At 41.0% G+C, this 27083-nt stretch overlaps 1 protein-coding gene and 1 non-coding gene across 2 annotated transcripts; both read left to right on the top strand.

The window, feature by feature from the left end:
* Positions 1-1070: 1070 nt before the first annotated feature.
* LOC149300448 (ATP-dependent chromatin remodeler CHD8) lies at positions 1071-22797 on the top strand. Its single transcript, XM_089484975.1, has 37 exons — positions 1071-1757; positions 1908-2270; positions 2550-2664; positions 2909-3182; positions 3335-3449; positions 5308-5493; positions 5668-5736; positions 5886-5941; positions 6033-6234; positions 6540-6677; positions 7265-7386; positions 8463-8706; positions 9148-9324; positions 9652-9795; positions 9888-10143; positions 10640-10850; positions 10949-11144; positions 11236-11403; positions 11579-11761; positions 12012-12122; positions 13050-13243; positions 13360-13559; positions 13680-13836; positions 14081-14170; positions 14486-14589; positions 14723-14849; positions 15127-15199; positions 15294-15345; positions 15934-16135; positions 16242-16450; positions 16543-17055; positions 18270-18400; positions 18589-18789; positions 18926-19033; positions 19714-19860; positions 21782-21898; positions 22393-22797. The coding sequence occupies exons 1-37, from the start codon at positions 1071-1073 to the stop codon at positions 22795-22797; spliced, it is 7047 nt and encodes a 2348-aa protein (XP_089341101.1).
* Positions 14907-15013, top strand: LOC149300449 (small nucleolar RNA U6-53/MBII-28). Its single transcript, XR_016272310.1, has one exon. It is a non-coding gene; the product is annotated as a small nucleolar RNA U6-53/MBII-28 (small nucleolar RNA).
* Positions 22798-27083: the final 4286 nt, after the last annotated feature.

Below are 27083 nucleotides of genomic sequence, written 5' to 3'. Positions count from 1 at the left end.
CGGGAGACTATGTGTATGTACGTTTGTGTACTTCATAAGTGGGAGGGGTGAAGTTAATGCGTGCTTCTCGTTTAATTAACATGTGTTCAAATAGCGGAGGGGACGTAGTATATGCTGTTTAAACTGCATGAGAGTCAAGGCATAGGTATTGTGGGAATTATCAAAACAGGGCCCTAGAAGAACATGTTGGTGACACAATGCACGTTTTTATTTAGACATCTGAGCCCATGTGCTGATTTAGGTTGTGCTTAGACCTATAGTCCTCAGTGATTTCTGCATTAAATAATTATTTATATGGAAAACTGTGTTTCAGTTGTATATAAAGAGGAGCAGACCTGTTCATATATAATTTGCGTTTTTTGGATGAATTATTACTTTTTTGTCAATTATTGATCTTAAGCAGCATAAGGTGGGATTTGTGCTTATCAGTCCTGTTTAAAACTGTGTGTGTAAATTTTATAAACTGCCCAATTATATAGGACAGAAGCAATCTAATAGAAAGTACTGAACAAAATGTTATGGCATACCAACATGTGCATGATATTGGAGCGCATGTCGATGATACGGTGCTAAAATAGGATGCAATGTACTTGCTTTTTTAAAAAAATTTTAAATCTTTGTGTACAAGTGATATGTTATTGAACCATGGAATATATACATGTTGAATGACCTTTCTTCTTGGTGTACTTGCATGCACACAGGAGAACAAGTGCCCCTTGAAGTGCTTGGTGTTCTTTGTGCCAAAAAAAAAAATCAAGTAGTTTTTGTATTGTGTGGCTTCATAATAAAGTTTGCCACATTTTGTATTTATTTTGATTTTGGAGAGTGAAAGCAAGTAAGTTACTGAATAATTAAACTAATTAGCAAAATCAGTTTGTAAATATTTTTCCCTTTATTATGAAATGACCGGTTGCTAATAGAACACCTTGTTTTCTCTGCAGGGTGCCTTCTGGGGGTTTCTCGCTTACCCGTGGCTGTAGAATTAATTAAATTCATTGCATTATCACTCTGAGACTGTGGGGAAGGCTAGTAGCCTTCCCCATTGCACAACTTTCTGGAGAAGACCAACCATGGCTGACCCAATCATGGATTTATTTGATGATCCAAACCTGTTTGGCTTGGACTCTTTGACATCAGATTCTTTTAGCCGGGATGAACCTGATACCATAGATGAAGCTCTAGGCCTGGGTAGTGTCCTGGAGCCTCTGGAACAGCTTACAACAGACAGGAGAACTGATCAAACCACTGCAACTAGCACTGATGTGGCTGAGCACCAGTCAGTACCTCCGGTTCTACAAGAGATCCCTATCCCTGTTGCTGCAACTGAACCAGTGCTGCTCTCCCAGCAAGCAACAAATCAGGATCCTCTAAGTCAAGGGAACCCTTTTATGGGGACCTCAAGCACTGTAACAGGGGCTCCAAAAATAATGATCCTGAAGGCACCTCCTGGAATGACTGTTGGGGGCTGCCCGGTCACACAGATTCAGACTCTGACTCCTGGTACATCAGGTAATGGAGGAAAAGTGACATTCGCAAAGGTGCTCACAGGAACCCCTCTAAGACCTGGGGTATCCATTGTTTCTGGGAACACTGTACTTGCCAAAGTTCCTAACCCTGGTGTTGCTGGGCAGGCAGGAGCAGTCAGACCGGTTCGTCAGTTGCTACTGCAGCCAGTGCGGACTTCGACAGCCCCGGGGGGCACTGATGGCACCTCTGGAATAAAACCTGGAGTGACTGTAACCTCTGCACCTCAACAGGTAATGGAGCACAGCGAATGAACCTTCTTGTCACTCCCTAGATTCTGTGGTTTATGCTTTACTCTGTATCCAAATGTTTTTTTTTTTTTCTAACTCTTATTTGTATGGAACTGCTGCCTGTTTGACCCTTCTTTTTGGTCTTCCTACCAGGGGGACTCTAAGCGTATAACATTGGTGCTTCAGCAACCTTCCCAGGCAGGCTCTGGAGCACCACAGGGACAGCGTCACTTGGTGCTAGGTGGCCTCCCAGGAAAGCTTGTTCTTCAGGGGAATCAGCTGGCAGCCTTGACCCAAGCTAAAAACCCCCAGGGACAGCCTGCCAAAGTCGTAACCATTCAGCTACAGGTCCAACAGCATCAAGGGGCCACAGGACAGACACCACAGAAGTTTCAGATTATACAACAAGGGCCAGGTGGTCTGACTCTTGCTCCTGCTGGGCAGCAAACACATGTGTTAAGTCAGCAAGGAGCACAGAGGGTTTCTGTTCCTCTCAAAGTTGTCCTGCAACCACAGGTAACCCATAATGCTTGAACAATAAGAATTGACAGATCAGTGAAGGATTTACACTAGAAAGATTAAGTTATCTTGTACTAATAAGATCAATACGTAATTTATTTCAATTGGCATCATGTATTGTATTCGTCTTTTTGTTGGCTAAACTGTTGACTTTAGTGTTGAGAATTTCAAATAAAACAGTTTTAAGTTTGTTGATGAGAAATGGGAGATGCTTGGTCTAAAACGGTGTCAGTTGATACATTTAAGAACATTTTGTTACTCCTCTTTTCCTGACAGGCTGGCTCCTCGCAGGGAACTACACAGGGCCTATCAGTGGTGAAAGTCCTCAATGCCAGTGAGGTGGCAAGTCTCACAGGTGGCCAGACTCTAGTAAAAGTTGGAACATGTGGCGGTACGTTACACATGACTACCACACACTTTTCTGGTTTAGTTTAGATCTAAGGAGGTTGACGGTTTGAAAAGTGACTGGATCTATTGCAATGGACACATACTTACTGTATCATTCACATTTTACAACATCAGTTGTAGCACATGCTGTATATGTTCTTAATGTTTCTGACAAACCATTATATTTGGTTTTGGTAACATCTTCAATACATAAGTCTTTTTGATGTTCCCTAAATTGCTACTTACAGGTGAGCCTCGCAAATTAGACCATCAGAAGAAACAGGAGAAAGCAAACCGTATTGTGGCCGAGGCCATTGCCAGGGCTAGAGCACGTGGGGAGCAGAACATCCCACGTGTCCTAAATGAGGATGAACTGCCACGTGTCAACCCAGATGATGATGATGGGAGCAGAAAGAAAAGAAAGAAGAAGAAGGGTGAAGTTGGGGATAGCTTAATTAATGAAAAAAGTAAGAAAAATAAAGGGAGTGGGAGCTCCAGGCCCAGAAGCAAAGGTAAACCCAGGTAAGAACTTTGTTTATTGATGGAGTGTCAATTGATAATATCCTGTGTGTGTTGGGGGGGGGGGTGTTTGGAGTTATTTGGACGTTGTAGTCATCCAACCATACATCAAATGTGAAAATCTCTGGCCTTTTTTTTTTTTTTTTTTTTTTTAGTACAATTACCCCCATTGTTGGAAAGAAGAGAAAGCGGAACCCTTCTTCTGATAACTCTGATGCTGAGGGGGTCCCATCTCAGGCTTCCCCTGCAGAGGATGAAGATAGTGTCCAGGTACTGTTTTGGGAAACCTAGACTCTCCTATTGAGGAGAAAATGTGAGAGCTCAGCTATAGTGAGCCTTTCAGGGATGCTAAACTGTGCCAGAGGTCCAGGCTCTTTATTCTCTAGTTTTTTTTATGACGTTTTGCTATACCTTGCTTTTAAACAAAAGCTAAACGATTTTAGTGAATAATATAGAAAAATATACTTTTCAGGAGACGTTTCATCTTTTCATTAGTAGTTGGCTTGAGGTATATTGCACAACATGTTGCCATATATGATGTCATAATGACATTTTTTTCCTAATGTTTCATAATATTTAATTAATCATACAATATATAACTATTATATATTCATCTTCTGTCTTCTGAATACATAAATTGTAAAATCTTTGCATGACCACCCCCCTCCCCCCCCGGATATACTGCAAAGTTGTGTAAACTGTAACATCAGAAACATCAAAATAGCCTACACAAAGCATTAATTGCCAGAAAGCACGCCCTTGGGGAACACACTGAGAATAACACTGAAACTGTTAGTATCGCATTTCTTAAAAGGTGGGATTTCAGGTCTGTAGTGTGTGTGTGTGTGTGTGTGTGTGTGGGTGGGGGGGGGGGGGAGACGGTCAAATACGATCCTCACCTTGATCTAGGGCAGGTGCTGGAGTTTGGGTCTGTAGACTCACATGGCTCAAAATGTGCCTCATAGCAGTCAGTTATAATCAACAGCTAGAATGAAAATACTGGGTGAAAAAAGGTGTATATATGAAAAAATTTACTTCAACGAAAAGTGCAATGAAGTGACGAGAAACAAGGAAGTAATGACAAAAGGGGGATGATTGTGGCGTTTTGGAGGTAGAAAGTTGTATGTTGGTGGAGATAGAATTAACAGTGACAGCTGGGAGAACGGTGTAAAAGAGATATCGGTAGTAAAGGAACAGAAAAGAGGACATTGATAGTATAGGAAAATATTAGTGATGGAGGATAGTGGAGATAAGACTGTAATAGATGGGCCAACAGGGTTTGGTGGTAGTGACCAGGGGTTAGGAATTATACTTTTTACTTGTAGTGCTAGGGCAGTGGGATGTGTGTATTTATTTTTTAATTTCTTCTGCATTGTAATCATTGTAATATGGATAGAGATCTCTCAAATTTGTGAACTCATTGATGTCATTGTGACATCACTGGCATACAACAGTATTGTATTTATTTTTATTTATTTTTCATCAATAACAAATGCCTTTTTTTGTGTGATCAGTTCATGTGGGCTCACAGACAGGGACCAAATCAGGGCCTCTAATGACCCTGCAGCTCCCTGGCTGAAAGGTAACCACTCAATTAAGTCACTAGGGACATGCCCAAGTGTGGGGTGTTTAGGCATGGAGCACAGCACTTGCTGCTATGCATTCAGAGATCATACTCTAACGTGAACACTTTGTGATCACATCGGTGAAGGTTAGAGGGGAAGACTGAGGGTCTCCCTCTCTCTCTACACACGGATGTTAGTAGAGACCTGATGGAGGTCACTAAAGACCTCTCAGGTCCCTGCTGTAACGGCAGTCTGAAGCTGATGTCACCAGTGACATCAGAGTGGACATGTCTGAACCCAGAAGTTTAGCTAAGCTTCCTAAGAGGTTGCTAGGAAAGGATCCATGGGCAGTAGCAGCTACAAGGCAGGCTCTGCTCTGCAGGGACACATGTCATTTTAAACCTGCAAATGCCTTGAATGTTTTTTTTGTTATATATAATATATCGTTAAAAAAGCCCATTTGGCCATAATTGGCACTCTAAGTTACTTGTTGGGCTCATAATTGCTCCTCAAAGTGGACCTTAATCTCTTGATAAACTCTTTAAATGTTTTTTTCTTCTCAGAAAAGACGCTCAAACCGCCAAGTAAAACGTAAGAAATACACAGAGGACCTGGACATTAAGATAACTGATGATGAAGATGAAGAAGAAGTAGATGTTACTGGACCTATGAAAGCTGAGCCTGTTTTGTTTCCTGAGCCAATCCCAGTTCCTGATGCTGAGATGGCGCCCTCCATGCAGTTTTTCGTGGTGAGTAAAGCAAGTGTACAGAATGAAGACTCACTGCTATTTTATTATTTTAGCACAAGGTCAGACTGCTAATATAGCTCTAAAAGAAAAGGGATTATTTTACTTCATGAAATTTTCATAGTCTAACTTTTCTTTTGTTTGGTTTATTGACATGCTTATGCATTATGCCTACAGGAGAATCCAAGCGAAGAAGATGCTTCAATTGTGGACAAGATTCTGTCCATGCGTGTGGTAAAAAAAGAGGTGAGAAAATGCAGTTCTGTATTCCAAACTGTAAATTTGTACAGGCTTTTTTTTTTCCCAGCTAGGATTTTTTATTTTATTATATTCATCAAATTGTACTACCTTTTTTTTTTTTATTATTATTTAATTTTTTTTTTTATTTTTTTTAGCTTTCATCTGGAGCTTATATTGATGCTGAAGAATTCTTTGTGAAATATAAAAACTAGTAAGTATACAGATATTTCTGGACTGTGTTCAGATGAGCAAGGCTTCTGTGTATCTTCTGAACAGAGCATTCATGTGTTACATCCTCTTAGCTCGTATCTCCACTGTGAGTGGGCCACAATCGAACAATTAGAAAAGGACAAACGCATCCACCAGAAACTAAAGCGGTTCAAAACCAAAATGGCTCAGATGCGACATTTCTTGCCGGAAGATGAAGAGCCCTTTAACCCTGACTATGTTGAAGTTGATCGAATCTTGGATGAGTCTCATAGCATTGACAAAGATAATGGGGAGGTGAGTTATCCATACAAAATACTTTTGTTCTTGTTCAGAAAACTAACCGTTTTGAACTGGGTAGTGTATTTCATTCCTTTCAAGGGAAAAGCTTTAAAGATATGAATAGTTTGGAGTGTGGATCCTCAAATCACAGTAGATTTCAGTTATCGAATAAATGCTAAAATATTTTCTGGATAATTTATCTCCTCTTATTTACTGTAAAAAATTGAATGAGTAGTATATTTTTATGACCGCTATTAAAATGTATTTTATTTTGCTTCTGTCTTGTGTGTCCCTCCCTCTTCTGTTATTCTTTCTCTAAGCCGGTTGTGTACTACCTGGCGAAGTGGTGCTCTCTACCCTATGAAGACAGCACTTGGGAGCTTAAGGAGGACGTAGATGAAAGTAAGGTGGAGGAATTTAGAAGAATTCAGTCTAGACAGCCCGTCCTCAAACGTGTGGTGAGTTACTAACAACCAGCTACTCGAATAATGGCCTGGCGTGAAGTGAATGAGAGAAAGGGGTTTAAATGTTCTCTGTTTCGTGGGTAAGCTCCAGAAGGTCCACTTCCACTACCATGAAACTTTATACATTTTGTGTAGTCAGTGCCAGATTTTGTCTGCTGCTCTTTTGCCAGAAATCTTATTCAATCACTTATTCGTTACTTTAAAAAATAATAAAAAAAAAAATCATAAATACTTGGGTAAAATATTAATATTGCATGTCTAAAGTAAAGTGTCCAGGTACCTTTATGTCTGAACATCTTCTGCTAGGATCTCAAGCTTACTGTTTTGGGAAAATGTCATCCCTTGCATCTATATCGTACCAAAGAGCGGCTGCGCTTTAACATGTGTTGCCGAGGACATAAACCAAGAGCAAGTCTGCCTTATTTGAACATGTATAATGGTTTCTTGTACATTGCTTCTGCGATGGCACTTATGTGTAACATATGTTTTCACCAAGTACTGAACTTTTGTTGCCCCCCCCCCCCATGGACTCTAGATTGATAATAGTAGCCTTCTTTTACACATTTTTGTTCCTTCCCAAGCCCCGTCCAGCAGCAACATCCTGGAAGAAATTGGAGCTGTCACGAGAGTATCAAAATGGGAACCAACTGCGAGAATACCAGCTGGAGGGTGTCAACTGGCTGCTCTTTAACTGGTACAATAGGTGAGAGCTGGCAGTCAGTGTATTTTCTGATCAAAGTCTGGTTACAGAGCTTAAAGAAAACAAGGCGTAATACACAGTATTATGTGAACACAATTCCTAATTATTATTTTGGCGTTTTAGCCGACCCATTGCTAAAAGGAGTATAAAATTAAGCGTGTAGGCATGTCGTATCTCTATACAAACTTTGACAGTAGAGTGGATCGTACCGAATAGCTCAGTGACTTTAAACATGTCATAGGATGCCACCAGTCAGTCAAGACAAGTTTGTTGTAAAGGAGCCCTGACCTTAACCCACACTGAACAGCTTTGGGATGAATTGGAAGCTGTTTGGGAGCCAGGCCTACTAAACCAGCATCAGTGCCTGACGTCACAAATTCTTTTGTCTGAAGGGGCACACATTCCCACAGACACTTACCAAAATGGAGGCTGTTGTAGTTGCAAAGGAGGAGAGTTCCGTGTTAATGCCCATGGTTTTGGAATGGGGTGTCCAACAATCTCAAATAGGTGTGATGGTCAGGTGTCCACATACTCTTGGCCAAATACTTAAATTGAATTATTTTGTTCCTCGTAATTGGTCCTTGGCTCCTAGGAAGAGTTAGATTCACTGTGGCACCTACGTTTTACAGACAACCGTGAACCTCTGTTACAATTCTGTGGCTCGACATCATGCAAAACACATACTCTGCATGCACCTGAAAGTTTTGCATAGTGTGCCTTATACACTAGATTATTTCTTCTTTTATCCGTACTATTTGCTAAGATAAAGATACGTGTTGAGTTGCAGTGAGATGAAAAATATCCTGTTACCTAGATTGGAAAGCTCCAACTTGTTTTTTTTTTTTTTCCAGGAGCATTTTGCGATAAGCTTATAAGCATTGTGAAATTACTTACAGTAATTGCTGTCTAAGGCAGGACTTGATACCTAGTGTTGCACCGCCTGGAAACCCAAACAAGGGGCTACACACATCCATCTTAGTAAGATGGCATGTTATAGCTCCTGCTGTTGTGTCATGGCCTAGGTTGTGTAAGTAACTGTCATGCTGCTATGTACCTTATCTTGTTTCTCTCCTCTACAGGCAGAATTGTATACTTGCAGATGAAATGGGCTTGGGAAAGACCATCCAGTCCATCACGTTTCTACAAGAGGTCTACAATGTGGGCTTGAGGGGTCCCTTTCTGGTCATTGCGCCACTCTCAACCATCACCAACTGGGAGAGGGAGTTTGCCAGCTGGACGCAGATGAATACCATTGTGTACCATGGCAGCCTAGCCAGTCGGCAAATGATCCAACAATATGAAATGTACTGCAAGGACACCAAGGTAAGCTGTGTGCAATATTTTTCAGATACATTTCTATTTGTCTTTAAACCTTAAAGGGGCACACTTAAGCCATCATATGCATTGCCATGCATACGATAGCTGAGGGATCCCTTCAAATTTCTTTGGTCTCCCCCTTTGCAAACACACGGTGCGTTTACAAAATACATCTACCCCTTCCCCCACCACTCAGTTATTTTCCTTGCAGGAGATGTGTTAAGCCGAACGCCTCTCCTTGAACATGATATACTTACTGCCAGTAGGCAAACGTAACAGGCAAAGAATGCATATTAAAGTAAATTTGTCTCTACTGGGGCTGTCGTGGATATTAAACTGTCCCTTTTAACAGACCTGAAATTTTTAAATTAGTTGCCTATTAAATTTACCCAAACTAGCACTGAGCCAATCTGTTTTATTTCATCCTTGTCTCCTATCTGCTAGCAGGGCCGTCTAATTCCTGGAGCTTACAAGTTTGATGCTCTGATCACTACCTTTGAGATGGTGCTGTCAGACTGCCCTGAGTTACGTGAAATTGAGTGGCGCTGTGTCATCATCGATGAAGCACATAGACTGAAGAACAGGAACTGTAAATTGCTGGACAGTTTAAAGCACATGGACCTGGTGAGCATGTCCACCACTGTGAGCGTTATCAAGCAGAAGACCAGGAATTAATATTCTCAGAATAAATAAATGCTGTTCTTAAAGGGGCATCTCCCACAATTTTAATTAGTAGTATTGGTATAAAAAGTATTGTGCTGTTTTAACTTTATTTTGGACACTTATACCGTGTTATATACATAAATGAGTTTGCATTGCATGTAATATATGTAGACTTAGAATTTTAGTCTTACATTTATGATGCTTGTTATGTGTTCAGTAAATGTGATACGTAAAATGGTATAATCGGTGGTAGGGTCTATTATGGATTTTTTTTTTCCATCCTTCCAGGAGCACAAGGTCCTGTTGACCGGGACACCTTTACAGAACACTGTAGAGGAGCTATTCAGTTTGTTACATTTCCTGGAGCCTACTCAGTTTGCCTCTGAAGCAGAGTTCCTTAAAGACTTTGGCGACCTTAAGACAGAGGAGCAGGTACTTAAAGACCACATGCTATAAAAAAATGTAGACACTGTACATACCTTTTTAACATCATTGTCACAATTTACTGTGCTTCTTTCCAACAGGTACAAAAGTTACAGGCCATATTAAAGCCAATGATGCTGCGACGGCTTAAAGAGGATGTGGAGAAGAACTTGGCTCCGAAGCAGGAGACCATCATAGAGGTGGAGTTAACCAATATCCAGAAGAAATATTACAGGGCGATCCTGGAGAAGAACTTTTCCTTCTTGACCAAGGGAGCCAGTCAATCAAACACTCCTAACCTGCTTAACACAATGATGGAACTAAGGAAGTGCTGCAACCATCCCTACCTCATCACAGGTACAATGCATTTCTAAACATGTATTTCTTTAACAGATTTTCATATTTATCATATCTCCATGTAGTCCCACCTATATATATTTTTATATCATTTTTTATATTGGTTGAATGAAACAAATGTGCATATTTTCATGCTTTTCATTTTTTCCTGTTAATATGTGGCAAATGGCTAACTACCTTACTTTTAAATTGGTTATCCATTAGCCAAGAATTGGCTTGATGATTCCTAATTTGACAAGGTATTGATCCCCTTTGGTGAAAGCTTCCTTTTGAAAGGTATAGGGGACATCTAATAATTGCCACATATATTGGCTTCCTGGATGTAACAGTCTCAAACTTTTTTAATTAAAACACATCCTAATATGAAGTGATTGAAAACAAATGGTGACATCAGCAATGCTGTAGGTGATATGGTTCAAATGTGACAGTTCTTTAAATTCAGTCTTTGTAACATTCCTGTCATAGTATAATTTGTTTCCTTCTTCCCACTACCCAGGCGCGGAAGAGAAGATCCTGTCTGAGTTCCGAGAGGCAACCCCAGTGATTCCTTTTGACTTTCACCTCCAAGCTATGGTGCGTTCCTCTGGAAAACTAGTGCTCATTGATAAGCTGTTACCAAAACTGAAGTCTGGTGGCCACAAAGTACTCATCTTCTCTCAAATGGTGAGATGCCTGGACATATTGGAAGACTATCTTATACAGAGAAGGTAAGTGCCACAAAAGTAGAATAGCATGCATCCGCGCCATTGCTCGTACCAGTTATCAGCAGTTATACAGCACTGCTTATTTTTTTCCAATTATCCAGATACCTGTATGAACGAATAGATGGACGTGTCCGTGGCAACATGCGCCAGGCAGCCATTGACCGCTTTAGTCGTCCAGACTCTGACCGGTTTGTGTTTCTGCTGTGTACACGAGCTGGGGGCCTTGGAATTAACCTTACAGCTGCTGACACTTGTATTATATTCGATTCTGACTGGAACCCTCAGAATGATCTTCAGGTATTTACTTTTTTTCTCCATGTGTGCTGTGTACCTCTGCTGGTTCATTTTCAAAGTTTTCAGCTTCTAAGATTTTTTTGTTTTTTGTTAGGCACAAGCACGATGTCATCGCATTGGGCAGAGCAAAGCAGTAAAAATTTACCGTCTCATAACCCGTAATTCCTATGAGCGAGAAATGTTTGACAAGGCTAGTCTGAAGCTTGGATTAGACAAAGCTGTTCTGCAGTCAATGAGTGGTCGAGAAAATCACTTGAGTGGGGTAAGCAATGTGGACAAGGATGATAGCTTAGGGAAGCAACATAGAGAAAACTACTAGAAAAAATGTTTTTAATTTTTTTGTACATGTGACAACAGTGTTGACGATACATGTGAAAGTAAAATGTTTAGGAATGTGATTTGAGACCGTTTGGTATTTTTCTTTTTTTTTTTAGCAGCCCATCCAGCAGTTTACAAAGAAAGAAATAGAAGACCTCCTACGAAAAGGTGCCTATGCAGCTATCATGGATGAAGATGATGAAGGCTCCAAGTTCTGTGAAGAAGACATTGATCAGATCCTGCTGAGAAGAACAACAACTATCACTATTGAATCTGAAGGAAAGGGCTCCACCTTCTCAAAGGTCTGATACTGGCTTGTTCATACCTAATATATCTTTTTCATGTTTTATGTAGCTTTGTTGCTGAATGTCATGTCATATACATTGCACAAGCTGAGGTGTGCAATGTTTCAGAACTTTGATTTTTGTAATTTATGCCCTATAATTACAGTCACCCAGCTGTGTTCATCCCTTTGTAATATGTATCTTCAATACGTCATATTGATTTGAAAGAGTGTTTCCTACTTTAATGTTGATCCTTATTTCACACCAGGCCAGTTTTGTGGCTTCTGAAAACAGAACTGATATATCACTGGATGATCCCAACTTCTGGCAAAAGTGGGCTAAGAAAGCTGATTTAGACCTGGATCTTCTCAACAGCAAGGTGAGTGATAGGTAGTTAATAGTGATAACCTATGACCACTCTATTCTAAGAAATGAAAAGGTTAAAGCTGTCATGTTAAAAGCTGGCATTTTCCATCCTGATATGGATCAAAATATTGGGCAGTTCATTGCAATTAATTTTGAGGTTTTGTAACATTGGGTGTTATTGCTAATACTAATATTAACCCAGTAAAAACTTAGAAAAGCGATCAGCGATTGTTGCTGCAATACCTCGACATTGGGGCAAAGCCACAAAAATCTAGGGGCCTAGTGTGACCTATGCTTGGATGGTCTCACAGTACTTAGGCGATGTTGCTGAATGCTTATTGAAGTTTTTTTTTTTTGGGCAGTGGCATATGCCAGGAGTTTTACATTTTGTTCCTGAAATACCATATGTGTGGGGGGAAAATCCCTAACTTCAACAAAGGCTGGTAGTAGAACTAGTGCATGGGTTAAAATTCCACTGTTCAAGAGTACCCAGGGTGTCTAGTTCTTTTATATTTTTAAAAAATATAAATGGTTTAATGTTGATTAATTGAATTAGGCCAGCTTCAAAGATGTCCCAAATATTCCAAGTTAAACTGAAATGTGCATGTCCCTAATGTGGTCTTTTAGTCCGCAAAAACGTATGCATGTATGGCATTACAGTACTACAGAGATGTTTCTGAACACAGTTGGGGTGTTGTTTTTTAGTAACCCTCCAAGTTCTTTGTAAATTTTATAACTTAAGAACAATGGGCGGTCCCTAAACCCATTGTAAACAATGCATTTTGAGCCCGTACATGTACGGCTTTATCATTAAGGGGTTAAAGAACTTCAAATCCTGCAATGTGGAACGCAGACTGTAGTAACGACTGAGAGAAGGGAGGTGGTGTTGGCCCGGTGTTCTTTCAGGCCCAGCACTCATCACGTTCTCTTTATTCTGTAGAACACGCTGGTAATAGACACGCCACGAATCAGGAAGCAGACTCGGCACTTCAGTAACAAAGATGATGACATGGTCGAGTTTTCAGACTTGGAGAGTGATGATGATGATCGACCCAGGGCTCGGCGTCAGGAGAGAAAGCATGGTTATGGTCGCACTGATTGCTTCCGTGTTGAAAAACACCTACTGGTTTATGGGTGAGTTCCCAGTTCTCCTTATTTTCTTCCATGCATCTCTGGCAATTAGTTTATTATTATTATTTGTGGAAAGCTTAGTAACCTCTTCTTCTGCTGTGTTTTAACTGTTCATTCAGATGGGGTCGCTGGCGGGACATACTCGCTCATGGTCGTTTCAAACGCGGGATGACTGAGCGAGATGTGGAAAGGATTTGCCGAGCCATCCTTGTTTACTGTCTGCTGCATTACCGGGGAGATGAGAATATAAAAAGTTTCATATGGGACCTTATCACTCCAGCAGAGAACGGAAAAACTAAGCAGCTCCAAAATCACACTGGTAATCAGTCATATATGTACATAAGTAGTATGGTTCATGGTGGATGCATAGCTTTGACTTGATCAACATGTATAGGTACAATATTGATCATTTTACATGCTGATTTCTCCCCTTACCCAGGTTTATCAATCCCAGTCCCCAGAGGGCGCAAGGGTAAGAAGGTGAAATCCCAAAGCAGCTTTGATATACATAAGGCTGATTGGATCCGCAAGTATAACCCAGATACCCTGTTTCAGGATGAAGGCTACAAGAAGCACCTAAAACACCAGTGCAACAAGTGAGGATATATAATTGGGTGTACATAACTATAGATGAGTGATATGTCATTTTGGCACATGTGTTCCATAATGTGTGACATGCCATAATTGGTCATACCAATCTTAAAAATATGCGAGTAATTTAGAAGCAAAAAGCGTAACATGGGAATGTCTAAAAGAATTATAAAACTGTGCTTGCAGTCTTCATAACACAAGTAATGTTCCCAGTCCAGTTCATCTTTTATCTGTCGTGGCTCTTTTTAGGGTGTTGCTGCGTGTTCGTATGTTATATTATCTCAGGCAGGAGGTAATTGGAAATGAAGCTCCTAAGGTCCTGGCAGGTGTGGATGCTAGGTAAGATCTTTAACAAGAGCCATGCCCTGTCATTTTATTACACGCACTTTGTATGTAATTTTATATAGAACCCAAGAATTTGACTTATTTCTTCTATCTTGTTGAAATTGTCAGGGTGGGTGAAAATGGGGAAGTGCACAGGAATCTAGATACATAGTTACATAGTTCATAAGTTTGAAAAAAGACCTAAGTCCATCAAGTTCAACCCTTCTACCTAACCTTCCTATTCTTGATACTTTGTACAAAAGAAATGGTACAGTTTGAGGGAACGGATTTGGTAAATTGCTTAATGCCTATTTAATATTCTCTGTACAGGGAGATTGACATCTGGTTCCCAGAGGTGGATCAGGTAGAGGTTCCATCACTTTGGTGGGATAGAGAGGCTGACAAGTCTCTGCTTATCGGGGTATTCAAACATGGTGAGTTCATCCAGTTTAAGAACATTATAAACGTGGATTGTGTCAGACAGACTATGGATTTGTATTGTGCTTCTTAAGCTCTCATAGCTACAGCCAATTATAATACATGTTACATTGTCCTTTTTCATTTTAGGTTACGAAAAGTATAACACTATGAGAGCAGACCCCGCTTTGTGTTTTTTGGAAAAGGTGGGGGGACCAGATGCACAAGCCATTGCAGCCGAACACCATGCCCAGGACTTTGCTGAGCTACCTGAAGGGTTAGTTTGGACGTACTATAGTCTTGTAGAGAGTAGCTTGTTTCTGCACACAGTTGCTTCCAGTGATGAGTTGCCATGCTAATACTGATGCAACAGCCAGATCCCTGGGAAATGTGCTGGGGGCAAATGAGTTTAACTAAGTTCTCATTTGAACTCTGAGGCTAGCAAAACGTGGGCACATTTAGGGGGAAGTCTTCTGATATATGTGGGGGTTTTGTCAGTGTTGGCTATGCTCTAACCACTATGCGTATCTTTTTTTACTATTCCTCTAATACAGAGGGGAGTTTGATCGAGATATAGAGGATCCAGAATACAGGCCACTCCATGCACAAAAAGAGCCCGAAGATGAGGTACGGCTGAAGTAAATTTGCACCTGATACTTGCATCCTGCAGAGGTGGATTCCAGTGTCTTGCTTCTAACACTCTTACACTTTTGTTTTCCAGGTTGATTCCCTAATGATGGATGAGGAAATATCAGTTGTGGATGGGGAAGAAGGTGAGTGGAGGTCAAAAATCAAGGGTGGGTTGGAGTTTAAGGAAAATATTGTTCTGTGTGTTATGCTTTTTGTAAATATTCATATCTACGTAATATACTGTATGACATCTTGTTAGTAATGTGTTGACTAAGTGTATTACGCCATGAGTATGCAAGGAGACGAGACTGCTGGGTTCAATCCTAAGCCAAGCCATTAAAGAGAATGCTTTGGAAGCGTGTATTTGTACTATCTACGTTTTTATACGATTTGCTGTCCCTATAAAATCGGGAGAAATCGGATAAAAAAAAAAAAAAGTACTGGAAACTGTAAAAAGGGCTTGGAATGTAAAGTGAAGTAAATGATATGTAATTAATGCATGTTGTAACTTTGTGGTCCCTTTAAGTTTTCATGTTGTCCCTTTTTCAGTATTCCCCAAATGCATTTGTGTCTTTCCCCATGCTCCAACTAAATGCAATGCTCCCCTTTGCTGACTCTGGGAAAGTTGCTGTTCATATACCTGCACGCTAGCATAATTAACCTTAACAAATGTGGATGCATGTACTATAGACTAGATTAACTCTTTTCTCCTGCTTTCTTCACTACTGAAGCAACCCCAATGCCAAGTGGTATGTTATGGCCCCCTGGCTCTGCTCTGACAGCACGCCTGCGTCGCCTCGTCACTGCCTGCCAGCGCAGCTACAAACGTGAGCAGCTCAAGATTGAGGCTGCCGAGAGAGGGGACAAGCGCAGGAAACGGTGTGAGGCAGCTTTCAAATTAAAAGAAATTGCACGCAGAGAGAAGCAGCAAAGGTAGGCACAAATAATTTGTGAAAGAAATCTGTTTTGGGGTAGCAAGAGGATAAAAAACGTATCTTGTGCTGCACTGTTCTCAATATTTTTCCATTGTAATTGTCAGGTGGACACGGCGTGAAGCATGTGACTTTTTTCGTGTGCTGTCCAGTTTTGGTGTTGAGTATGACCCTGACACACAGCTCTATGAATGGCAGAGATTTCGTAGTCTGGCACGGCTGGACAAGAAGACTGATGATTCCCTCCTCAAATACTTCCATGGATTTGTGGCTATGTGCCGACAAGTGTGCCGCCTGCCGCCAGCTGCTGGGGATGGTAAGTTCTATGTGTAAAATTGTTTTGGTGCTTCTAGATCGATATTTAGCTTCTGGCCTTTACATATTTACATTTATCTTATTCCTCTTTAGAACCACCAGACCCATCTCTCTTCATTGAGCCCATTTCAGAGGAACGTGCTGCTCGTGCTTTGTTTCGCCTGGACCTGCTTCGTAGGGTGCGAGAGCAAGTGTTGTGCCACCCTCTCCTTCCTGCGCGTTTGTCTCTTTGCCGACCAAACCCAGAGCTTCCGGAGTGGTGGGAGTGCGGACGTCATGATAGGGAGTTACTTGAAGGAGCGGCTCGCTATGGGTTGAGCCGTACAGACCTTACGCTTATGCCAGATCCTTCCTTCTCTTTCCTGCGCTGCCGGCTCAACTACCTCCAGACCAGAGGCATGTCTGGGCTTTCCCGCCCTTCTACCCCCAGCACTCTTCCTTCACTGACTTCCACAGACCTCCAGCCCACACACCTCCTCTCAGTACCCTCATCTGTCAGCTCGTCTCCTGCTCCACGTAGACCCTCATCCTGTTCATCTTCCGTTTCTTCGCATTCAGAGGACTCCTCCGATGAGAGCAACATGAGCAGAGCAGCTAAGCTAAATGGTGAGTCGGAGAAACTTTTGCATTACATTTGTTTACACAGAACTAAGTAAACCTAGCATACAATTTATAGGATTACAATATACTAAAACCAAAAGCATTTTTGTGGGTCATATTTTTATTTTTTTCTCCCAAACCAATTCAATATCTACACACTTGGCAGTGCACGAGTATGACCTGGTGTTCCCAGTTGGATGTGTCTGAGCAATGAAGAGTTGGTCCCTTTGTTGGAATGTTGGTGGCATCTGAGGAATGTCATTTCTCATCCTTCTTTGCCCGAGTTGTGTCTTATTTAAAAAAAAAAAAAAAAAAGACTTATAATGTAAAAGGTTGTAGTTTGCCAAAGCTCTCAGTGAGGCTCTCTGGATATATAGGACTCTAGGATGAATCTCATCCAAGTAGATATCTTGTATTTAACCTCTAACATCGCAGTTTAGTAAATTCTGGCATTTTGTTGTCACCGCTTTTAGCATAGCTAAATTAATTTATTAAGACAACTTGAATTATATCCTTTATGTTGTCAATCAGAGGAAACGTTTGGCAGGGCCCAACATTCTCTGATCAATTTCTTGTCCTGAAGTCGATTTTAATTTTACCATCTCAACCCAACCTTAAACATTCTGTCAGAAGCTTAACAATAGGAGTGATATTACATAATTGGGAGCTGCAATCACATAGATCCAGAGAAAATGGATTCAATATAACTTGTCTCTTCCCTGCGGCAGCCAACAGCTAATACTATCAATTAATTAATTCATTCAGAATGACCAACTCCCGAGCTTAGCTCAGCCTCCCCTTAATGTTTGTTTTGGTGGCGGTGGCGGGGTCTGAAACTCTGTGGACTGGAAATGAGCAGTCCTTCATTTACTAAAGGAAGCGATGGCTGTGTACCTATGTTTTAGTCAAAATTCTATTGGTGCTGGCTAGATGCCAGCATTTTATGTTCCCTAGTGATTGTTTAATTTGTAGCAATGAATGAAATGCAACAAAAGCTGCAACCAAATCAATATTTCAGAAGGATTAATCACACCACTGTTGTCATTTCCCCCCCTTCCATCTGTGCTGCCACCTGTTACATTATATAGATCCTCTATGTAAGATGAACAATTCTGATGCAAGGCTTGAAAAGTGATCTTTATCGCCATAGAATCCAAAACCGCATACATTGCTATGGTGGCTGCCTTGTACAGTACTGTAAGTGTGTGCAATTTTCTCAGCAGGTGTACCTCACTCGGCTCTTTTTGATGATGAGAGCCGCCTGTCTCTTACTGCATCCCCTGCTGACCTTACCACAGAGGACGGCGCTCAGACTGCTTTGGGGACACCACACAGTACAGAATGGCCAAAGGTAACCTAATCTATGTAGAACCTAAATCTTCCGTTGTAGATTGGGAGGTATAACACTTTGCTTTATAGTGTATTTTTACGCTGGTGTTAGTGGTGTTGATTTGAAGCCAGCCATGGGGCTGACTGATCTTATTGAATGCTGCATAATTACATATCTGAGTGGCTAAAGTGAATACTCTTGCCTTTCAGGATAGGGTTCTGATTTGTCGCATTGAACAAGTCTGCAATGCAGTGTTAACCGGAAAATGGGGTTCACCACGAAGAATTTCAGACCCACTTAGCGACAGCCCTGACAGCATGTCCCCAACCCCAGAGGAACAAAGCCCTGCCCAGTTCACGCAAATACGCTCTTCTCCTGATCCCAAGGAGTTTACTATACAAATCAAAAGTGTAAGTACGGGGGTATATGCATAAACCCCAGGAGGCCTGAGGCTGGATACAAAATATGTACCTAATATCTGGTAACCCCATCATTACTTCTGCTTCTGTTACTTTGTGTTGATATTTTTCCCCTCCTTGCTTATAGGAAGAAGGGCTGAAGATTAAATTTCAGAAGCACAGGCTTCTGGAAAACGGTGCTCTTGAGTCCACACATCATGTCCACAAGAAAAAAAGCAAAAAGAAGTCAAGTCAGGTAATTAGGCCTATCTCTGGCACTCTGATTTCCATGACAGCACAATTTCCTTTTATAGCCCGGCAAATTATTATTATTATTATTATTACAGCATATGTCGGCTAAATATTTTCTTCTCTGTTGAGACAATTTGTCTTTATTTTCCTTGTATTCGTTTCCGTGCAATAAACCTTACTAGCCTTTCTGCATCACTGCCCTGGTCCGCTATTATACCGCAGGAGGCAGACTCTTGCTCTCTGGTTGTACCTGGTGTTTACATGGCTTCATATCTGGACCTATGCATTCTTCTAATATTCACAACCCATTCAATGATATGCTTATTTGTCTGACAGCATGGCATCGGCTGATTGGTGGCAATTGGCTCTGCACATGTCTGATCCCTTAAGCATTTTATATATTTTTTTGTGGTCGAAAGAATACAGCCGCTCAGGAGTTCATCCCCTCCCAGCCCTCATGCCAGTCTTGGGTAGCCAGCTGCACTCTATGCATTTCAAACAGACGATGTTCTCCGCATCTTCAGTTTATATCCCAAGTAAAGAATGGCAAACTTTTTTTTTTTTTGTTGTTTAAATCAGTGGCTCACAAATGAGGAGTTTGCCTAAAAGAAACACCATTTCATTGGATCAGCACTTGATGTAGATCTTTTACCTTTCTTTAAATCAATATTTTTTTCTTCCCAGGTTGAGCTTGACATGGACGCCAGGATTCCAGTGGTGAATCAGAGAGATGGCACTGTGCTGCTAGGAGACGAAGCACCTAGACGCAATCAGCTACATGAATGGTTGCAAAGGCATCCAGATTTTGTGGTGGATGCTCGCTTTCTTACGGTAACATATCAAAAAGGACAGAGATTCTGCAATAGAGTTGCTGTTTTAGGATTTGGTGCAAAGTATCTATAGAAATTTATTTTTTCATTTATAAAGCACCATTAAATTCTGCTGTGCAATGGGCAAACACAATACATAGTGCATAACACAACAATTTTGAACTTGCAGAAACAAAAGGTTAAGGAGGGTCCTGCTCAAATGAGCTTACAATCTAGAATGTTATACATGGCATTTTGCATGCAGCTTCTAACTGTTTGTTCTAAAATACAGAATTTTAGAGTGGCACTTTATTAGAACAAGTATTAACAGTAGGGCTGCAACTAACGATTATTTTCATAATCGATTAGTTGGCCGATTTATTTTTTTCGATTAATCGGGTAAAAAAAACCAATATGCACGCTTTTTGTTTATTTAAAATAAAAACTTATAATTTTACATTAAGATGTGCCATTAACACTTTTATCTCTTTATCACAATGGCATTTCACAATTTGCCTTTCTTATTTTACTGACATAATAATTAAAGCTACATTTTAACGAGAACCCCAAAAACACCAAAAAAGCTTTACTAGTAAATATTAATTCATGTAAACTATTTTTTCCCAGTTATGCACATATCACCCCCACCTTGCCTCTCTGCCCCAGAAATGCCTTATACCCCCTATATGCTACTGTGCCCCCATATATGCCTTATACCCTCCTATATGTCAGAGATGCCACTGTGCCCCCTTATACCTCCTATATGCCACTCCGTCCCCTGATATGCCTTATAGCCCCCTATATGCCACTCTGTCCCCTGATATGCCACTCTGTCCCCTGATATACCTTATAGCCCCCTATATGCCACTGTGCCCCCCTGATATGCCTTATAGCCCCACTGATATGCCTTTTACCCTTGATATGCCACCATGCCCCCTGATATGCCTTATAGCCACTTTATGCCACTGTGCCCCCCTATGTCTTATGCCGCCCCCCGATATAAGAAAAACTGACATCGCTAAGATAGGTATAAAATATATAATTTAATAAATATAGACAAAAAAAAAATACACAATACAATATATAAATATATGGACAAAATAAACAATAAATCAAATATTACAGCACATAATTAATAGATCCCCAAAAAAATTCTACCTGCCCCACCAGCGGTTAATATATCAACAGAAGAAACACGGGGCAAATGAGCATAAAAATAAAGATAATACCCCAGGTTTAGCTAATCTAGTGGTGCTTACTTGTCCTGTTTTTCTTCTGTTGATATATTAACCCCTGGTGGGGAAGGTGAAGTAGCGGAGGTTGCGCACATCGCGCACTAAAATCCAAATCCCCCTGCAGCGCTGCAGGGGACCTGGATCCTCTCTGGCAGCCGGTAGGGGTCTGTGCGATGCGTGCAGACACCCTCCGCTTCTCCCCTCCACTTCCGTTGGGGCTTCCATGATGGAAGCCGCACCGGAAGGTCACGTGACGCCGGATTCAGTAATAGAAGCCCCAGCGGAAGTGGAGGGGAGAAGCGGATGATTTCTGCGCGTTTTGCACAGACCCTCGCCGGGTGGCAGAGAGGGTCCGGGTCTCCAGCAGCTCTACGGGGGATCTGGATTCTAGAGTTATAATCCGATCTCTATTTGAGGTCGGATTATAGAAGGAGGGGAGTTTTTCAGAGCATTTAGTAATTTAGAAGGTCCTGAAATTCAACTCTTTAATAGGGAAACTTTAACTGTTTTACTTCTCAAACATTAATATTACAATACATAACATTTAAGGATTCAGGCATACTTCACACACACATCAGGGCAGCTTCTAGGAAAAGGTTATTTCCTTACGTAATGTAAGTGGTGTGTGTGCACATATATATCAATCCAAGCACACAAGTATAAAAAGTTTCTGATCAAATGTCCGTCGCCCAATTTATTTTCCCGCAGTATATGGAAGATCGAAGGAAACGGAAGAAACATCGAAGCAAGAAATCCAAATCGTCGTCAGCAGGTGCTGTTAGTATGGGAAATATGCAACCTCCACACCATCACAACGGGAAGAAGGTAAGTGCCTGAAATAACTAGGATGTTATATTTATACACATGTGATTGTCATTGTCTGTGCGCTTCCGCAAAAGGGTGAAGCCACAGGGACAACCTGCCCCGGGGGAGAGGGTGGGCAGGAGGCTTGGGACAACCTACTTGCCAAATACTGTTTTTTTTTGTTTTTTTAAATGATAAAAATAAACTTATCGTGTCTGTTTTTGAAAGCATTTTTTCACACCTGCCTAAAACTTTTGCACAGTACATTATGTGGAAGAGTGTTGGGTGTCTAACCTAATTTTTACAAAGGCATTATTTTCCATTTAAATTATTGGTCATATATGGCATTTTTTATTTGCTTTTTCTTTTGTCTCTAATTAGTAACATAAATAATTCCTGCACTTTGATATGGCAATGTAACATAGCTGATTTGGTACTGGTGAATGGATTGCTACCTTGCTAGTGAATAAAATGTTTACTATGTTTTAATTTACCATTTTTTTTTTTTTCTTCAGTCTTCCCTTGCAGAGGGCACATTAGACTCCCGACACCTCCACACAGCAGCCAAAAAGAGAAAGAAACGGCCACCGTCAAAAATCATCTTACCACCTACTCTACAAGGGGCTGGTGACTCTTCCCATTCCTTTCCTTCAGAACCTCAACCAGAGCCCAATGCTCCCACCTTACAAACCATGTATGGAACATCAGGAGCAGGAATGCTTCACCCTGCTGGACTTGGAGGGTTAGGTTTTTCCCGCTACCAACAACTCCACACATCATCTGCAAACCGGATGCAAGGAACCAATTTTAATGAAGATTTACCTGGCTATGACCCCCCACAGCAGCACTTCTCTCTGCTTGATGACCCAATGATGCCGGCAAATTCTTCCTCCAGTGACGACGACCTGGACAGACCCTGATGAAATCCACCCCTGTGGGGGACAATAGACTACACCCCAGGAAACTGGGCCAAATTCCCGCTCAAAAGAGATGCCTACTCAGTTTTCCATCTTCTCACTGGAAGCCAGTTCGTTTTTTTGGGTTTTTTTTTTTCCCCCCTCCTTTTCATAACTCACTGTCTTTATTTTATTTTTTTTCCTTCCTTCTGAAGATTCTCCATGGCAGGATTCACACTGGGTCATTAAAGACAAATAGTAAGACTGATTTTTTTTTTTTTTTAATTAACTTTATTGCTGGCGCAGAAGATCTGGGACATTTCAGAAGTCTTAACAGTGCAATAAGGCACTTCTGGTTCTGAGTGACAAGGTTTGGGTTCTCCACTATTCACTCGGCACTGACGTGCACAACTCTCATAGGTCACATGGTGCGGGAGTTTGATGGAGAGGTGTCATAAAAAAGTGGGTGGCATCGTACTGTTCCACATATGGCACAAGAAGCTTTGCAAAGCAGAAGCTGGCCTGTGCAGTAGGACTTATGAGGAAGAGTCGGGGCATTTGTATGTGCGGGATGTGTATGTGCGGGACCTAAGACTGGGGATCAGAAGCGGCATCCCCGAGCCTTCACTTTTCTTCCTCGGTCATCTGGAATATAAGTAAATTCCTTGATTGAATATATTGTCTCTCAACTTGAACTGATGAACAGGCAACCCATTTCCTGTGTCATACAGCATTTCCCCTTTAAGATATCCATGCACAAATAAATGAATGCAGGTCTAATTATTCCTAATGCCATTTTTTTCAATTAAATATCACATAAAATCAAATATATGTTAACGTCTTATTTCTTATAATGTGTACAGTGAGTGGCGTATTCACACACAAGTGTGTTTCCTTTTGAAGGGTTTGAGCCCACATGAACAAAATGTCCCGGGAATTAATAAACCTTTTCTGATGTAAATCAATCCCTACAGACTCGCCGTTTAATTTATAGTTTTATATGCCAGGTCAGACTTGTTTTCTAACCAAACAGTAAAGAAAAAAAAGTGGAAAAGAGGGTAAAAAAAGAAAATAAAGGTATTTTCACAGAACATTAATTGTATTCTCTAGCACAGTAAGGAAATAAACATTTTGTCCCTTCCTCAAAGTTTAATCAAATAAAAAAACCTTTTTAAGATGCTGGGGGTTTTTTTATTATTATTCTTATGGCCACAACCTATCGTGTTTGCTTGTGTATCACATGACAAAAAAATATGAATTGGGTAAAATGTTCCTTGTTTAATGACCATATGCAATGTACTCTAACGCCGACATAATATATTTGGGCATAATAGCTGGGAGATCAGACTAGACTCTCCTGTGTCGGCATTACCCACTTCATGCTGACAGCTTTAGCATGCAATTCCCAAAAATACTGAAAATCCGTAATACAATTGCAATAAGAATACTAGTAAATAATAATTAAAAACTGTAGGAACACCAGTGATATCAACCCAAAGAGTTTACGGATTTAAAAGTATTCCTATTTAACAAATGTTTGGATTGGTCTTTTATTGGGAAAATCTGGTATGATTGGGGGGGGGTTAAAGCATTTCTGGGATAGGTGCCAGATGATATTAGGAACAGTGTTTTTAATTGTGCATTTAGTAACCATAGTGTTAAATTAGGCAGAGTGGGTTGGACACGACAGAAGGGAAAAGGAAAGTGGGGTTGTTGAGATTAAGTATCTCAGAACTGGAGTTCTGCAGCAAGTAAGGGAGAGCATCCTTTATCCCAACACCATCTTTCGGTAGTTTTGAATTGGCCAAATATATCTATCTGTATACAGCAGAGAGGTTCTACGTAAGGCAGACTAGGCACATGCCCACAGTGGCATGTTTTAAGGGAGGTTGTGAAACAAAGAGGATGTGCCAATAACTGATACATCGCTAGCAAAATGAAAACCAGGAACCAACAATTGATATTGGGTGACATTGGTCTCATGATATGTAGCATAGTGGAGGCCGCTTACCTTTGTGCTAGTTATCCTCTTATATTTGAAGAGGATGCCACACATAAGTCGTAGACTGATCAGCTGCCTCTCTAACAGTACTGGCTGTTAGATGTGTCATACACCACACACCACACACGAACAGATCCCATCTCCTACCTGGATCTCTCTTCCTGTAGCTGCAGGACGATGGCTGGGAGATGGCGACACTAACTCTGACCCTGGGCTTCATAAGAGCCGCCACTCTTACAAAACTGTAACAAGTGACTACAGAAGGAGCTTCCGCCTGCCTCGTGACATGGAGTTGGAAGCTCACTCTGTCATCACCACACCTGGGAACCTTTTTAGGCTCTGGCAACCTGGAATGGGCCAGGACTACCCACTGACGTCCGCTGAAATATATGTGTACGTGACGTATTAATGAAATCAAGGGATGTTTCTGATCAATAAATTGGGTCTCCGGTATAGAAGAAATTCTAGGCAAAATTGTAAAAAATAAAAGCGTATTTTTTTTTTTCCATTTTAGTATAGGTTTTTACGTATTACTAATTATGTTTCATGTATTTATATGATTTCATAAGAAGGCCCTACTTGCCCTGAAAAAATAATGTATAATAATTTGTGCTGGTATATCAGATATACGGAAAAAGGAATTATGGTTTAACAAACATGCTAAAACGCACAAAAAAAACTTGGGTATAAAAAAGTGAAACCAAAAAGGTGCATGATGAATGGTCCTAAGTGGTTATGGGGCGCTAGCTGGCCCATGCATATGTTTGAAAGAAAATGTGTCCCGCACAACCCCCTAAGTGCACTGGTGGACCTTAAGGCCAAGGGATCAAGCTTTCCCTCTCACTAGTACTCGCTTGATCTTACTCAAAATGCAGAGACTCGATATAAACACATTTTTAATGCATATTACTGTGTAAACCTGATTGTTAGAGCTGCTTGGCTGCTGGATAATTGTCTCCAATGCGCATACCTGGCAACTCTCCGGGTTTGGCCAGGAGAACTGCAGAAGAAGCGCCCAGTGGGCAGTCCTGGCCGTGTCCCACAAAGGTAGGCTTGGGGTAGCCGGAGCCCACAAACTGCCCTACCAGAGACCTTTTTGTCACCTTGCCCACCATAACACGGGAAATCATCATATCACATATGCACACAGATGCATGCATTTTCCACCAGTATTGTTATTGATTCCCGTTTATGTTTGTGATTCGGTTCTGGCCCTGGCTTTGATACTGTCTGGTGTCCTAACTGGTTTCTGACTAGGTCATGGTACCATCTCCACAGTAATACCCACTGAATACTCAAAGCTCAGAAAATAGAAGCAAACAAAGGAGAAATTAGGTCTTTTATGAGAGGCCTAACCATAGGCTTTATTAGACTGTGACCTATTGCTATTAATATAACTGATTAGGGCATTTTGAAAGAGGGTGACATGGATTTATGACCCAAACTGCTAATGTCCATCAACAGGAACACTCTAATTATTTTCCCTAATAAAGACATCAAGCGTACCCTACAGAGACCACGTAAACCAAGAAATACTCCAGGAATCAAGACATTTGAAGAATGGTTTTGTTGTCTTTTGACACTTGTTCTTATGAACATTTTTAAGTTAAGGGCCACTTCTCCAGGTCATTAAGGAGAAGCTCCAGGTCATGTGAATGGAGTTGCCGGAGCCAGAAAGTTCCCGGATATGCTGCTCAATGACAGGGAAATAACGGTTGGTCCTTTAATTAAATATTGGGCCATATTTACAAACATGATTTTAAATTATCTATAATTCAAATTGTTTGGTTTAGTACCAAATTCACAGTTTGATGTAGCCCTGGCGTATAGTAAAGCCTCGAGCTGTTAATCATTGTTCCATTATGTCAGAGAATTATCACAGCGGTGTAGATTAGGAAGGAGTCAGTTCCAGATTGTGACCCTAAGAATCTGCCCCTTCACACTGAGATTGGGGCAAAATGCCTGCTATTTCCCAGATAGGCAGAGAAGGCAGTCTACAATGTGCTTCAGTCTATTCCATTTAAATCTAAAGGTATCACCTCCTCCATATTGCTAAGTGCAGTTACGAGGTCCATGCTGATCTCCTTGGCTCCAGATCACTCACTTTCTCCCTGGTTTTCACGAAATTTTACCTTTGCTTTTCTCATGGGATTTGGGACGATATTTACCTCAGGCTAATCACGGACTCCAAATCCCACAATGCCTGGCGGGAAGAGATAGGGTTTTAGCATCATGGGAATTGTAGTCCAAGCTTGAAGAGAGGCGGTAGTGGTTGATATACTTTATCTTTTCCCGCTGGTGAGCGATT

The sequence above is a fragment of the Sceloporus occidentalis genome, unplaced genomic scaffold (genome assembly GCF_023333645.1).
Source record: "Sceloporus occidentalis isolate IW3139 unplaced genomic scaffold, rSceOcc1.0.p SCAF_24, whole genome shotgun sequence".
Taxonomy (NCBI): Eukaryota; Metazoa; Chordata; class Lepidosauria; order Squamata; family Phrynosomatidae; genus Sceloporus; species Sceloporus occidentalis.
This window is presented reverse-complemented; position numbering and strand designations above follow the sequence as displayed.